General features: G+C 32.4%; 1 protein-coding gene across 17 annotated transcripts; it reads left to right on the forward strand.

Annotated features, from left to right (window-relative positions):
- The first annotated feature begins 3136 nt into the window (after positions 1-3136).
- LOC114389012 (fanconi-associated nuclease 1 homolog) lies at positions 3137-8073 on the forward strand. 17 transcript variants are annotated; one of them, XR_003661670.1, is made up of 8 exons: positions 3137-3260; positions 3384-3712; positions 4220-5236; positions 6098-6189; positions 6261-6398; positions 7306-7364; positions 7449-7677; positions 7744-8073. XR_003661670.1 is itself a non-coding variant. In XM_028349588.1 (7 exons), the coding sequence occupies exons 1-3, from the start codon at positions 3242-3244 to the stop codon at positions 4475-4477; spliced, it is 621 nt and encodes a 206-aa protein (XP_028205389.1). In that variant the 5' UTR covers positions 3137-3241; the 3' UTR covers positions 4478-5236; positions 6098-6189; positions 7306-7364; positions 7449-7677; positions 7744-8073. The 17 variants fall into 17 exon arrangements, 8 of the variants coding, with proteins under 8 accessions (XP_028205389.1, XP_028205390.1, XP_028205386.1 ...); XR_003661671.1 differs by having other exon boundaries at positions 6261-6366; XR_003661664.1 differs by having other exon boundaries at positions 6261-7364.
- The last annotated feature ends 8541 nt before the right edge of the window (positions 8074-16614 follow it).

The raw sequence follows: 16614 nt of genomic DNA on the forward strand, positions 1-16614 counted from the left end.
ATCAACTTAGTTGAAAAACCCTCGTTACTAGGATGACAATGAGTAGGTTTTGAGTAAGGTCATATAATATTCATTTTCATACTCATGTTTAAAAATTATATTTATACACGATTTGATATATGTGTAGGTAATAATTTTAATTCTAATATCTATATTTAATGTATATCTATATATTTATATCTACACCAATAATCTATATAATAATAATAATAATAATAATAATAAATTAATTAAAATAATTACTAAAAGAATTATTTATATTAAAATAAAGTGAATGAAGTGTGAGACCTACACTAAATAGTATGTAAAAAATTTCCTTCTTTTTTTTCTCCTTTTCTTAGGCTTAGTAACCAAATTTACCCTAAAGGCCTTACTTGTCAATGGGTGTTCCTCATCGAGTGATGAGTGGGAATTATAATTGTATAAAAACGTGAATCCCAATTTGTTAAAAAAGCTTTTGGGATTTGGGAATTGCAATTAAGATCATGATTTTCATAGTTGCTAATTGGAATTTCATTCTAGGAATATATTTTGAAGACTCCATAGATTGTTACATGATTCCTTTCTCAATTCTTATTCTTGTGTAGTACTTTTTTTTATATTAAACTTATCATTAATTTAATTCTTCTATTTATATAATTATTTTAATATAGTATATTTATTATTAAAAAAATCAATTTGGTTATTTTATTTTCAAAATCAATGCAATGTTGTTTTTTTTTTTCATTCAATATTGCAAGAAATGAAGTTAACTACTTATGTATATTACACACTAAAAAAAAATGACACATAGTTGCCCCATAAAACACATTGTCACGAATAAATTAAATGTTTAAATTCTTGATCCATTTTCAAAGTGTACAGTTTGGGTGTTGGATGCCTTTTCAGGTACGTCACCCGCCATTGGAGAAGGAACTCGGCTAAAGAAGAAAATCACTTACAGAGACAAGGAGAAATCTAGTATGAACACAAAGTTTATTAAACTAAAGCCTAAAGTTTAGCCTAATTAAATTATCTAAAAAAAATAGTCATTTTTAATAAGTAGATGTTAAGATAATAATAATAAAAAGTAAATTAGTTTAACTTAACATTAGAATACTGATAGTGAGTATTTTTAAGTAAATTATGTTATTCCTATTTATTGAAATATATACTAAAATATATAGGTGTGTTGAAGTCTTAGCGAATCGTTCTTCAGTGCTTGTCAAATAGATAAAGGATCCCTGGTGTTTGAGCAACCTCTTGCCCAATTGAGCCAATTGCTGTTAGTAGCGGATGTAATAGGTGTTTCAATTTCTCGTAGTATTCCTTTGTACTTTTTTTTTCTTGGGCTTCTAGCACCTTTGAATACAAAAATAAAATACTAATATATAAATTAATAACTTAATAGCATTATTAATAATGTATGAATAATTAATATTTTAGTAATAAAATATAAAGATATTGAAATTCTGATATATTGTCAATATAATTTTTTTTACCCTGTAAAGAAGTTATAGATTACTTTAAATTTGACTTTTAATGTAAGAAAATGTAATTATCACAAAAAATTAACTTTTATACATTTTCAATTAATTTTTTTCACAGTAAATCAATTAGAAATCTTATCGTAATTAAATTCTTATTTCTTTGGTATAGATTATTGCAGTTGTATATCATGACTCAAATTCAAAATCTCCGGTCAAAGCTTGAAAAACTCTAAACTAATTGATAAGGCACTTAGTGATATTAAATTATTATTAAAAAATTCAATAATTTCATTTACATGACTATATATCATTGGATGGCATATTTTATAAACTAATACATTGTATGAATACAAATTTTAGTTTTATGTATAAATGCATGGAGTCCTCTTTTATCAATCAGAAACAAAATGCATCAACTTTGCTGTGGGAGTTATTTACTTCATCCGTTTCAAATTAATTGCACTAATACAAAAGTAGGCTTTCACATCGCGTTATCTACATCGATTATTTAAAATCAATATAGTATATGACGCGGTGACATTTTTAAAATCAATGTCAAGTATATAGAGCTGTTTACAACCTATGAAGCCCGGATACATGAAAAAAGGAAAAATATCGGTGTTGCACCCGTATTCAATTTTTATTTTTTATTTCTTAAAATACAAGATACGGCTGGAACACGACTTAGATACGGCTTCCTAAGGCTAGACACGACTTCAATACAACTCCAATATGGCTCGGATACGCTACTATTGAGCAGCTTGCAGATCCTCGGACATAGCTTCTGAAACGTTGCCACCGACACCGCCTCCCCTCCTCCACCGCCACCGCCACACTCCACCATCTTGGCCATGCACACCGCCGCCCCCGCCTGCACCCCCTTATTCTGCTCCCCCATTGCCTCAATCAGTGGCTTCACGAACAGCCCCACCACCGTCCCTACACCTCCCCCGCCACCCCCTCTATCGTTTCCCTTCAAAAATTGCGGCGAGGGCACCCACGATGTCGCGGCAAGCGTTGCGGACGGCAGAGTCAGCCCTTCAAATACTGTGCAGCGAGGGCACCCACGATGTCGCGGCAAGCGTTGCGGACGACAGGGTCAGCCCCTTGGGTGCTTCATTGTGTGAAGTGAGTGAGTGAGAGAGAAAAAAATGGTTTTGTTGAATGAAATTAGAGAGAGAAAGGTGGAAGAAGTAAAAGTAATGTGAGAAAGGAAAATGTGAACTGATTTGAAGGGAAGTGAGGGAGGTGGAAAGGAATGGTGAATCTATGAGTAATAGTGATGAAAAAAAAAAAGGTGGAAGACAAGTTTTGAAATGAAAATGATGGATGGGGTTTTCTCTTTTCTGATTTGTGTTTTTGGGAATTGTAAGTCAAGGGATAGGGGCATTAATGCATTATTATAATTATGGAAAAATGGAAATAGTTTTTGGGTACAACAAACAATAGGATAGACAAGGTTAGGGATCTGAGGCTAGACATATCTAGATTTTTTTTAATATGAATTTAAAGTTATTCTAGAAAAATCTGACTGCTCTAGAAAAAAAAATCTGAAATTATATACAATTTTTTATATATTTTATTAACGTATCTAAAAGGTATTGTATCTTTAATTTTAAAAATTTATCGTATCTCCGTATCCATGTGGTATCATATCCGTGTCGTATCTCGTATTAGACTTCATAGTTTACAACGTTGTCATTTTTATCGGATTTTTTTCACTTTCTAATCTCTCTGTCTACCTCCCTTAAACCCACCCCTCTCCTCTTGCCATGCTAGCCTCTCCTTCAGGTTTTCATTCCTCTCTAAAACCCTCACTCCCCCAATGCCAACCCTACGCTTCCAATTCCCGCAATTTCTCCTCTCATCACAACTATTCTCTCAATTTCTCTTTTCGTTGCTTTTTTTTGGCAGAGAACCGAACCAGATGCAGGAAGCGTAAGAGAGATTCGCCAATCAGCCGGCGCCACCAGAAGCACGAGGAGGAGGAGGACGATGACGATGAAAACCCAAATGCGGAGGAAGACCTCGCCGAACGAGACTACGATTCGGAGGACCAAACGCACCACAACCACCCTAATTCGCAACCTCATGTGGAGACGGAGGTCCTCTCCGACCACGGCGTTCAGATGTCGCAGTTCCCGCCAGTGATAAAGCACTCCGTGAATCGCCCTCACTCCTCCGTCACCACAATTGTTGCTCTCGAGCGTGCCCTCCATGGAATCGCCCTCACTAGATTTCAGGTACTTTTTTTAGTGAGTAATTAACCTCCTATCTTTCTCAGCTTTCAACTTTGTGCTGCGTTAATATATTTCCTGTATGTGTCATGGGATGTTATGAAATAAAACTTTCTAAGTTTCATGTATAGATTGTTGAGAAAGATAATGTTGTTCCTTTTTTTTACCCTAGTCCCCCTTCCATTGTTCCTCTACGTTACCTGTGTAGCAAGCCTTTTTGACCAATGCTTATGGTTCAATACTTGGCAAGTAGTCGTTTGCATTGTCCAGGACTCAAGCCAAGACCTCTAGTATGAGGGGGGCATGTTACATATATAAACCATTCGCATGATGTCTTCATTTTATATCAGCTGCTCTTTATGTTGATTAATTTTACTTAATAGGGTTAAAAAATAACTTTTATTGATAGGAGACTATGTGTGTTTGAATGTAACCAGTTATATTCATTCATTTTAATTTTTCTGTTTTTTTTAAACACATTGTAATTTTACTTATTAGTTTTTGAATTTACAGAATGCTCCTTTAGATTTTGGTACTGATGACTTTTATATTGCAAGAAAGAGTAGCATAGAATCCCATCTGCAGCAAATTCGTGATGGCATGGCTGAGGAGTTTCTTATTAAGTCATGGGAAACACATATTGGAACAACATGTAGAGGAGTTAATTGGGGCTGCCATTCTTTAGATGAGCTTCGCGCTGATGTTTCTTGTGTTGGGGGCACTTGCTTGGCATCTCTCTGCAAACTTCTGGCTCAAGACTATCGGAGCTGATCTAGTGGAATGCCGGATTTGCTGCCATGGCGTTTCCATGGAGAATACAGTGGTGAAGCCAAGCTTGTTGAAGTGAAAGGCCCCAGGCACTTGCTTGGCATCTCTCTGCAAACTTCTTTCTTTTTCCATTTCTCTTTTTAGATTTGCATTTTTTATAGTTGTTTTATGTAAGTATGCATGTATTCATTGAACTTGGAGAAAATAGGGTAATAAGCGGTTGCTACAATATGGCTTGAAAGTTGAAACTTATTATGCGTGTGCTTGGATATATGTTGTTTTGGTGGTTGCATGTCTTCGTTAATTGACCAAAATGTTGTGGGTTGTGTGGCTGTACTTCTTATATATTGATTCTGTGAGTGGATATTGAGAAAAAAAGATTGGAGAATCTTCAAATCTTCAAATTTACTAGTGTCTCTAGACTCTAATCATTTGATGTACTATACTGTAGAAGATGGACTTAGGTTGTTATATATATATATATATGCCCATCTGCATTGGACACAACAGTACTGTTTCTTTGTATAGTTTGTTGTCTTACAAAAATTAACTTTAAGCCTAATGTAATGGCTTTTACGGAAAGAAAAAAATCTAGCCTAATATCATATTTGTTTGTGGGATGCAGCTGAGAAACTTAGTATGGGCAACTTCAAAACATGATGCCTTATCTCCAACTACTCTGTTAATCACTGGTCATCATTAAGTGGTAATTTTACTGAGATAATCAATTTTGCTGGGCATGTGGCACCGCCCCCTACTGAGGTAATGCAGTCTCTTGAACAACCTTATTCATCCATAAAGACAAAGGAATGGTGTTATTTGCGTTTCTTCATGCTTATTAATGCAAGATTTATGTGGAACCTGCATTTTTTTTTTAAAATCATAAGAAACCTACAAGCTGTTCAATATACATGTGTGGCGTTGATTGAACGGTTGTGATCACTTGGAAGGGATACTCCTTTATAGCTGCACTTCATAATAATGTGATTACTTGAGCGGTTGTAGATTGTGTATATGTGGCGTTGCTTGAACATTCATCCATTGGGAGATGATAAATTTTCTTGAATAAGTGGGTTGCTGTGAACAAATTCTACCATGGCAAATGTAGGGCAGGTGGTTATAGAGGGCTAAACATTCATGAAAAGAATTGCAGGTTATCAATATGGAATCAGTGATCTGGAGGGTTCGGTTCAAAATATCTGTTTGTTTTCACTTTAATAAATGGGTACCTCTGCTTGTGAGGAACTTGGTCTCCCTTATTTCTACTCTTCCTGTTTCTATCACAGTCACTTCTCAATCAAGCTGCACTTAATAACCTAAGATTAAGTCATAGTTAATCACACTTGCTTTTGGAGGTCAAAGTTTCCTTAATTCACAGGGCTTGCCTTAATAGATATTCATGATTCTGTGATCTTGCTGTTTTTTCCTCTCTTTCCTCGTCTTGTGGCTTGCTTCTGTCTGGTTTGGCAATATATACTTGGTAAATACATTAATTTATTCATTTTATTGGATCTGTAGTAGGAATTATTGCTGCTACACAAGCCTACTACTTCTCTCTGTTTCTCTAGTTTATCCTATCAGAATTATGTTGGGTGCAACTTATGATGTCTGTATTGGATGCAGCGTTTGAATAAGAAAGGAGTAAGCTTTTGTACATGGATCACACATGATGATAATGTTATATCAAATGCAGTTGAAATATATGACAGCTTGAGGTATTTTTCATACCAAGTTTATTTGTCTTAGTTTGGAACATGAACATTGCTTGACATGGAAACTTTTGCAGTGGTGCAACGCATATTATTGCCTCCAATAATGATTGTGGTGTGAGAGAATTTGACACAGAAAGGTTTCAGCCTTTGAATAACTTCCAGTTCTCTTGGCCAGTGAATGTGAGCCCTCTCAATGCAATCTGACTGAAGAAGTATATTTTTTATTTTCTTTTCCTTTTTAGCTAATTATTCTCCCATTCAGGTTCATTTCAGCTTTGCTCTCATATATACTGTTGTGTTTTTTCCCTTTAGTTGATTAGAAAAAAAAATTGTATTAGAGATAGCAAGAGAAAACAGATAAAAAAGATGCAGGATAGAACTCTCGGAACTGATAAAGAAAACCAAAACAGAAACACAAAAATTGAAGTCCTATACTATAAAATTAGTTAGTGTAGAGAAGCTGTCTAATCTCTTTGTATATCTTAGATGTTGATACCATGAAAAAATACATGTGCTGAAGACCAAAGAGAAGCCACACACACTTCTATGTAAATTTTTCTTCACCTTTTTTGGTTTGATGTAAATTTATTGTGCAACCGTTTAATTACTCCATATCGATACATTTCCTTGTGAATCGAAGTGATTTTCTTATAACAAGCTGGTGCAGGTTACATGAATAGACTATCTGAATGTGATAAATTTTTTGTTGTGGTTGTTGAATATGAGGAATCTAAGTGAATAGCTTGCTTTTTCAAGTACGTCATATATCAAGATTTAACTTTTAAAATTAAAATATTTGGGATGAAAATGTGATTTAAATCTTTCAATTTTCACTTAAAATTAATCTTAATCTTTATGTGTGTGTTTTGGGTTCTGGCAAAAAAAAAAAAAATAGAAGAAAAAGCGTGTTTCGGGTGATGATAAATTTATTTCATTTTTATGGTGTTAGAGTCACATCATACAGAATTTTTCTACTTATTATATGTATAGCTAACCTGTGTAGAGTTATTATTTGGCATTTTCTTAGTAAAAATGTAAAACGATTTAATTTAAAAGATTTGTTTTAAATAGACAAAAAGTAAAAATTATTACTTAACATCATATTTGTTAATTTTTAAGCATTACTCACGAAAGGATTAGCTGGAATCCAACCTGTTGATATTCCTGGGATCCAAAATGTAAGATGTTTCTTCATCCTCTTTGATAATGTTTCTTCATCCATGGCTGCTGAAGTATATTACCAGGCTATTGGTACTTTGCAGTCCCGTTCTTATCTGAATAATTTAAATCATCACCAAAAGCATCAAAACAATTTAGTAAGATTGGTGTCTAGGGATTTTATCAGCAGTAATGGCTTGTCAACGAGAAGAAGTAACTGCACTAGCTAGAGGAATTGTAGTGTAATTCGATCTCTAGCCTCGCAAACATCAGTCGCTGATCCAGTGTTGTCCTCTTCAAGAAGCAATGCTGGTGACACTTACAAGAAATCAAGTAAGTTAAATGTTCCTGGCAATTATATTTATTGGTGGACATCCTTGTTTGCTAAATGTGTCTAAGCTTTAATCCTTATTGGGCATGGTGAGTCGTTATGGAATGAGAAGAACTTATTCACAGGGTGTGTTGATGTCCTTCTAAGCAAGAAGGGTATAGATGAGGCAATTGAAGCTGGGAAAAGAATTAGCAGCATTCCTTCTGAAGCTGGAGTTTATGCCTATACTAGGGTATGCTGTTTATAGCCCTTTTAAGACCCTTTCTTTTTTTTAATGAAATGTTTAACAATAGATATTATTTGTCTGGAAGGCTGCAATGGCACTTGCAGACCTCTACCAATAGATTGAATAGAACATAAAAATGGTTTTGCTTGTGAAATTATTTGTCACGTGTCTCTATGTGCTATGTTATTACTTATGATTGTTATCGATGATTGCTGTTGTTATGTGTTCTTCTTGTTAAACTAAGAAAGCTTCGTTAATTTCATGAATTTCTTTGTATATAGAGTACATAACATGAGACTCTTATGTAGTAAAAAAAAAACATGAGCTTGAAATAACACTATAAATCAATATCAATAGATTCAGTAATAAGAAATAGTTTCCCTCAATTATAAAAAAAGTTTTGCTCAATTAATTAAGATCATAAATTCAATTTTTTCAAGTGAAAAATAGATACTGGAAGAACTTTTCTTACATATAAATAGATGTACCGAACTCAAGTTAGATTAGTTAAGATATAATGCTACTTTTGATGCCTGGGTCATGTGCATAAATAATAAGCTAAGTAGTAATTTGTTGTACTTTTATAAAATAAAAAGTTTAACTTCACTCCATATGATAGGGACCGCCAAATCTAGCATCCACTTTAACTAATATTTTATTATGGGTCCAGAAATCCTTTAACCTAGGGATTATTTGGATTTAAGTCATTGGTTACTCTTCATTGGTAGATTTAAATCCTTTAACCTAGAAATTGTTTTTCTAGTTATTTTACACAGACTAATAAAAAGTAATAAATTAATAAAAGAGAATAATAATTTTATAAAATTAATATTATATCATTAGTAATTCATATATAGATTTTATAGTCTATCATTAATATTATAAGTAGTATTATTTTAATAAATTTTGTTGTGGAAAAAAATTGTGTTAAAGGAATTAGAGTACATTTAATATGAATTATAACCAATAATTATAACATGTTTCAATTACAATAATTTATAATTTTATTCTATCTTATTTAGTAATAGTGGTAAAAGTTATACTATAATCATCAACCGGCTAAGTAGATTTTAACCTGTGGGAGGAGAAATTTGATTGTTATTAACTTAATTCATTATATTTTCTTCTCCAAAAAGGACTTATTGAGAAGCTTATTCAAACTGTCTGTTGTTCGTAAAAAAAGACAATGCAAAAGCTCAAAACACTATTTTCCTAGTTCAGTAAATCCATGTGAAAAAAGACAAAAGCTAACCAAGAAATTATGGACAAACTATATATAACCATTTAGCATGAACAGGTCAAATAGGATGAGATTGCAATTGAACTTACCCTACCAATCCACAACCAGAACCCAATTCAACAATCTTCTTTCCCTGAAGAAGGACAAGCATCCCTGAGTCAACAGCGTGCTCTAGAAACTTTCCCAGTACAACTCCACTGTCCCACATCACTGCTCCAGTTACTCCATTCGTTCCCTTGAAACAAAAGTCCAAAATTTCAAAACTGTTTAAAACTAAAAACCAATCATTAGAAAAGGCACAGGCCAAAGCAGAAGCCATCTGAGCACTAATGTGAATTATCCATGTCAACAGAACCATTACTCATAAATAATCAAAAAACAAGCACGAATCACACGCCTCTATCCCTCAACCACCAAAACATGCACAAACAAATAAAACACAGCAACAAACATTACAGTCAGTCACTAATTTAAGTTAGTTTATTCTGTTAGTTAAGTTCCGCTCCTATAAAACAAGTGTACAGCATCCAAGACACTCCAGACACTATATATATATATATATATATATATATATATTAATGATTACACAAAAACAAGTTAATTTTTCATTTTCTCAATGCTAATGAAGCTCTTAAATTTTTCCGGAGGAATGCTTTAAGAAACAAAGAAGTTGATCCGAGTTGCACTGAAATCATAAAGCGTGCAATATCCTATGCTGGTGGCCTTCCACTGGCTTTGGAAACAATAGGGTCAAACTTGTTAGGTAAAACATTGGATCAATGGACATCTGCATTAGATGCATATGAAAAAACTTAGAGTTGTCCGTTTACTTTTCTATCTTTTTTTTTCCCTATCCGACTATGATTGATAAACATTAGTAATATTTTTTTATCAAATGTTTTTATACAAAATCAAAGAATAAGATAACTTTTTTTAACACCAAAAAGACAATTTTTTATAAAATCTATAATTTTGGTCATTTTAGTTCTTGATTTTTGCTAATCTTGCAACTTTAATTTGGGTCCGAAAAATACTTATTTATCCTCTTACAAATAAAAATACACACATTGTGTGAGATTGTCCTCCTTTGTTATAACAAGGCTTCAATATATCATACTAGGAAATTTTTTTAATGAATACTCACAATGCTATCTAACACATTGAAAGTGAAAAAAATGTAAATATTATAAAATTTATTATATAATAAAAAAATAGAAATATATGAAAAGTATTAATGAAATATTTAAAATTAAGAGATATCTATGTATTATTACTCTTTCAAATTTAAACTTTTATACTACATCTTTTTTTGCTTGTATATATTTTAGGATATTGTCAGTAAAGTAAATTAGGTAAGCAAATAATGAATTGGTGGATTGGAAATATAATTATTACCTATTATTTAGGCAGTTGTACTAATGAATGGACTCAATGGTCAACTAGTCAACTTTAGGCTTTTATGATATTCCACGATGTATTAACTATTGAAAAATAGGTATGGGGAGGAAAGTCAAACCAAAAAAAGCTAAAAATGAAATGAAAGGCACTAAAGAAAAGTTGTAACAAAAAACTGAAAGTGTTGAAAAGTACAGGAAGGCAAATCAACTTGTCTTTGATGAATGATAAATGCCTTAAAATTAGAAGATAATCCCAATTAAGGCCTTGCAAATACAATACCAAAGAACATATGAGTAAGCCTTTCGTCACCATCTTGACATGCACTACACCCTGCTTCCTCATTATGCAATAATATAAAATATTTACATTAAAAAATTAAAAATAGAACTCAATGAATAAAAAGTAAGTCCAACTACTTTTATAATTTTTTTAATAAATTTTAGTTGATAAAAATGTGTTTATAATTTTAGTTAATCATGCGTCTCCCTTCTGTTGCCTTCTCTTTCGTCGTCACCTATCAAACTTCTGTAGAAGCAAAGTTTCCAAGATTATTTTGATGATGTCAAAGATTATTAAATCAAACAAGATTAAAGAATCAAGAAGATTCAAGTGAAGAATCAAGAGAAGACTCAAAATATGCAAGAACCTCAAGAAAAGCATCAAGGTAAGTTAAAAATAATTTTTCAAAGAAAAGATTGAACAACACAAAATTGTCCAAGAAAATTTTTCAAGAAATATCTTTTACCAGAATTTTTACTCTCTGGTAATTGATTACCAGAAGTCCATAACATTTTATAACTAATTTACAAAGTAGTAATCGATTATCATGGGCATGTAATCGATTACCATTATCTTGTAACGTTCAAAAATATTTTCAAAATAGTGTAATCGATTACACAATATTTGTAATATGGTTTTTGAACGTTGGATTTCAAACCTCAACATGAAGAGACACAACTTTTGATAAAATAAACTATATAATCGATTTCACCATTATGGTAATCGATTACCAGTGACTAGTTTTGAAGAAACTGCCAAAAGTCACAACTTTTAAAGTGATTGATTTTGAAGAAATTGTCAAGAGTCTTAACTTTTAACATGGTTTCTTCAAGAGCCATCAAATGACTATAAATATGTGATCATGGCACGAATTTCAAAATGCTTATTCTCAACATCTTTCTAAGAGTTTTTGTTCAAGACTTGCTTTGTCAAGAAAAGTTCATTGTCAAAAACTTGTGCTATTCTATTTTCTTCCTCTCCTCCATTCTTACAAAAAGCTTTTCAAGAGACTGACTCTTGGTTGTAAAAGCTTTCAAGAGACGGTCTACTTGGTTGAATCACTGGACACAAAGGAGTAACATCCTTTGGGGTTCATTGCAAGAAGTGGAATTTGCTTCTTGGTGTAATCACTGAACACAAAGGAAGAATGTCTTTTGGGGTTCATTGCAAGAAGTGAAATTTGCTTTTTAGTGAAAACGCTCAAGTGGAATTTGCTTGAGGACTGGACATAGGCACGAGTTGTGGCTGAACCAGTATAAATTCGGTTTTGCATTCTCTCTTTCCTTAATCTCTTTTATTTTCTGTTGTGTTTATACTTCTTTAAGGTTACTTCTCCTTATTTGTTATTTGAGTAACTTACAATTAAAGAAATAATTGAATCTAGGGAATATCTAAGTAAGAGAAATATTTTAATTAGGAATAGTCAACGAAATCTTAATTCAACCTCTCTTTCTTAAAATTTTTGAGGCCACTTGTCCAATAACTTCTGCCAAGCTCCTCACTACGGTGACCTCAGGCTCAAACTTGTTGCCACAAGAAGAAGTTGGGATGCAGTGAAGAGGCAGATGAACACAAGAAGAGGGTGAGCGACGAGAGAGGGGAGAAAGGTAAGACGAAGATATAATTTTTTTTTAGGTGCGTCAAACAAAAAAGGGTTGCATAAAGCAATTGCCAATACAATTAACATAACAACATGGCTTTGTTTCAATGCCCAAAAGCACCAACAAATTTAAGGGTGTTGATAGGTGCACCCAACAGTATTGCTGGTCCATCCAACATTTTTTATTAATGCTCAAAAACACCTCATACGTATGCTTTATACAGATGAACTTACTTCATATAAATCATATCATCCGTATAATCATACGAATGAAGTTCATCGGTATGCATATAGATAAAGTTCATCCGTATGCATAATTACACAGGAATTATAAGATTGATTAAATGATTCAAAAAAAAAATTACGGACTCAAATTTTACTATTGACAAAAAATTCAAAAAATTAATAATTAATATTTATCAATAAAAAATAATTATCTTTTAAAAACTTCAATTCATTGAAAACTCTATAAAATTCATCTACCAAGCAACGTAGAAAGAGAGAAGAAAAAATGATGTATAGTTTCCAAAAGTTATATTCAAAAATTAAATTCATCTAACTTAGAGTAAAACAGCTTATTATATACTTAGATATCATTAATTTTAGGGTGAAAGACACTTTTTAGGATAAAAAAATGTAACAATTTTTTTGAAGTTCATGAATAAAACTTATCCGCTTACTTTTTAGTTAACATTCACTAGTATTTTATTTACAGCTAACAATTAACTTTTTTGAGGGATGTATCATTATCAATAGTCAATTATTCTTAATATAGTGCCAATTATAAAAATTGACTGTATACTTCATTAATTTGTAATGATTTATTACAAAGAAAAAGTATTTTTTGTAAGACAGTTTAAATAGTGCGGTGTAGAACGTATACTTCATAGTTGTACGATTTTTTTTTTATATTTACAATTTAATATTTATCTTTTGTTTTGCTCCTGAGAAAGAGGAAAACAGAAATTTTTCCATAAAGTTAGTTGGTGCAGTAATTAACGTTACTGTGATGGGTCCGCCTAATAATTATGTTTTGTTTGGTAGTCCGTGTTCACTTTACCCATGTGGCCCTGTCACATGCCATCCACAATCATACTAAGTTTTCGGTTTTCTTCTGGGAAGTTACTTCCGAAAAAAGAAGGATACTTACCCAGGAAATATAAGATAGATCAAATGATTCAAAAAATATAGTTATCGATTCGATTTTTACTATTAATTTTTTTAAAAAAAATTAATAATTTAATAACTAATATTTATCGATAAAAAAATAACTATTTTTTAGGAAAAAATATGTAACAAATTTTTTGAAGTTCATGAATAAAATTATCATCTTACTTTTTACTTAACATTCACTAGTATTTTATTTATTGCTAACCATTAAATTTCTAGGGAGATGTACCATTATCAATAGTCAATTATTCTAAATATAGTGTCAATTATAAAAATTGACTGTATACTTTATTAATTTGTAATGATTTATTACAAAAAAAGTACTTTTTGTAAGACAGTTTAAATAGTGCGGTGTAGAACGTGAGCCACGGGTTATGCACAGCCAAAGGTTTTCACTTCTAAGAAAGAGGGACGAAACAGAGAGAGATTTTCCATAAAGTTGATATGTCCACGTAAATGTAATAATATAATGTTAAATAAATAAGTACCTCAATATAATCTTTATTTCTTACTTTCTTGTTTTGTTTTAGATTTGTCCTTACAGGTTCTACTGTATAAACAATTGGATTATATTTATGTAATTTACTTGGTGTATATTTATTTAACATTATATTCCAATTTTTTATTTTATTTTATGAACATTAGCATGTGTGAATTAAACATACGTTTGCAAATTTTAATAAAAAAATATTTGAATACTAACTAATTTATTTTTTGTATTTTAACAGACAGTATATATCTCAATCTTAATTATAGAAAAATTAAACATAAAACCTTTTGCAAATATATGGTGTTTTAAATATTTGCAAATTTTAATAATAAAGTATATTTGAATACTTACTAACTAATTTAATTTTTTGGTATTTTAACAGGCAATATATATTTCAATCTTATAAACAAATTAAACAAAACCTTTGTAAATATATGGTCTTTTAAATGGAAATCTTTGGGTCCCAAAAATACTTATTTACCCTCTTACTAATAAAAACACATATATTGCGTGAAATTTTCCTCCTTTGTAATAACAAGGCTTCAATGTATAAGAGTAGAAATTTTTTTTAGGGATACTCACAATGCTATTGAACACATTGAAAGCCAACAAAATATATAAATATTAAAAATTTGATATAATAAAAAATATATATGAGAAGTATTAATGAAATGTGTAAAATTAAGAGATATCTATGTATTATGTTAGGCACAGAGCATAAAGATTGGTTTCGAGGGCCAGTACCTCCAGAAGTAAAAGAAGAAGGGGATTCAAGAGTAAAAGGTAATATAATTTTTCATGCTTGATTGATTATTTACATAGATATTTTTAGCATTTTACTAATATCAAAATTATTCTATTTTGCCTATAGGAATATTCTACTAACAGAATTTGTTATGCTTGTCTCTCCTAGGGAGACAAACATCAACCAAGCCAAATCGTGTTGCTGTTGCTGCCTAATTGCCTAAACTGTCCTTAAGCGTAATCCTTCAAGTATGATGGCCTTGTGACTTTCCTTTTGGGCTTTTATGCTTTCTGCACCCTTGGTTCCTCACTGGTTGTTGTTATGCCTTATGTTTCTGGTGCTATGTCCTTTGCTTCTCGTATCCTATCATTTTCTGAGCCCATCAAAAACACCTTGTCCTCAAGGTGTTGGGTTTTCAAACTATGGTGTCTGAAAACAATATTGGGATCCCAAGGTCTATTCCGACAAATTGCACATGGTTTAGCAGTTGTGCATAGTGCAAAGGCAACTGGTTGGAGCTTGTATGCGGCCATGGCAATTCCATAAGACACATCTCCCATCTCAAACAGTGTCAAGTCTTTATTTGTCCAAGGCTTGTCATTCGCAACAACTGCATGGTCATAAAGAGGAACAATGTTGATGAGCTTGTTGAAGGAAATGGCGGTGTGAATGAGACCGAGATTGGACAGATGAAGAGCAGGCATAGGAAGCGGACTCGACAATAGTGGAAGGAATGGTTGCACGGGTGCAGGACATGGAAGCGCAATCGGCATGGACGACAGAGGTGGCATGGGCGGCGAAGTCGGCATGGGTGAAGGAGTCGGCAAGGGTGAAGTTGGTATGGCAGCCATGAAATGCAACCATTGGGCTCTTAATGAAAGCACCAAATTGTTAGGCATAGAGCATAAAGACTGACTCCGAGGGCTAGTACCTCCAGAAGTAAAGGAAGAAGGGGATTTAAGAGTAAAATGCAATATATTTTTCCATGCTTGATTGATTATTTACATCAATATTTATAGGATTTTACTAATAAAAGAATTATACCATTTTGCCTACAGTAATATTCTACTAACATAATTTGTTATGCTTGTCTGTCCTAGGGAGAAAAACATCAACCAAGCCAGATTGTGCTGATGTTGCTGCCTAATTGCCTAAACTGCCCTTAAGCATAATCCTTCAAGTATGATGGCCTTGTGACTTTTCTTTTGGGCTTTTCTGCTTTCTGCACCCTTGGTTCCTCACTGATTGCTGTTACACCTTCTGTTTCTGGTGCTATGTCCTTTGCTTCTGGTATCCTATCATATTATTACTCTTTCAAATTTAAACTTTTATACTACATCCTTTTTGCTTGTATATATTTTAGGATGTTGTCAGTGAAGTAAATTAGGTAAGCAAACAATGAATTGGTGGATTGGAAATATAATGATTACCTATTAATTACGCAAAATGGACTCAATGGTCAACTTTAGGCTTTTATGATATTGATGTATTAACTATTGAAAAATAGGTATGGGGAGGAAAGTCAAACCAAAAAAGCTATAAATGAAATGAAAGGCAAAGTAAGTCCTACTACTTTTATAATTTTTTAATATTTTAGTTAATAAAAATATGTTTATAATTTTAGTTAATCATGCGTCTCTCTTCTGATGCCTTCTCTCTCGTCGTTACCTGTCAGACTTCTACCAAGCTCCTCACTAAGGTGACCTGAGGCTCAAGCTCAAACTCGCTGCCACCACGAGAAGTTGGGATGCAGTGAAGAGGCAAATGAACACAAGAGGGTCAACGAGTGGA

Source organism: Glycine soja, chromosome 16 (genome assembly GCF_004193775.1).
Source record: "Glycine soja cultivar W05 chromosome 16, ASM419377v2, whole genome shotgun sequence".
Lineage (NCBI taxonomy): Eukaryota > Viridiplantae > Streptophyta > Magnoliopsida > Fabales > Fabaceae > Glycine > Glycine soja.

Coding starts and splice junctions, on each gene's coding strand:
- LOC114389012 (XM_028349585.1), top strand. Junction 3,713..4,204: donor TCGCCCTCACTAGATTTCAG/GTACTTTTTTTA, acceptor TTTACTTATTAG/TTTTTGAATTTACAGAATGC.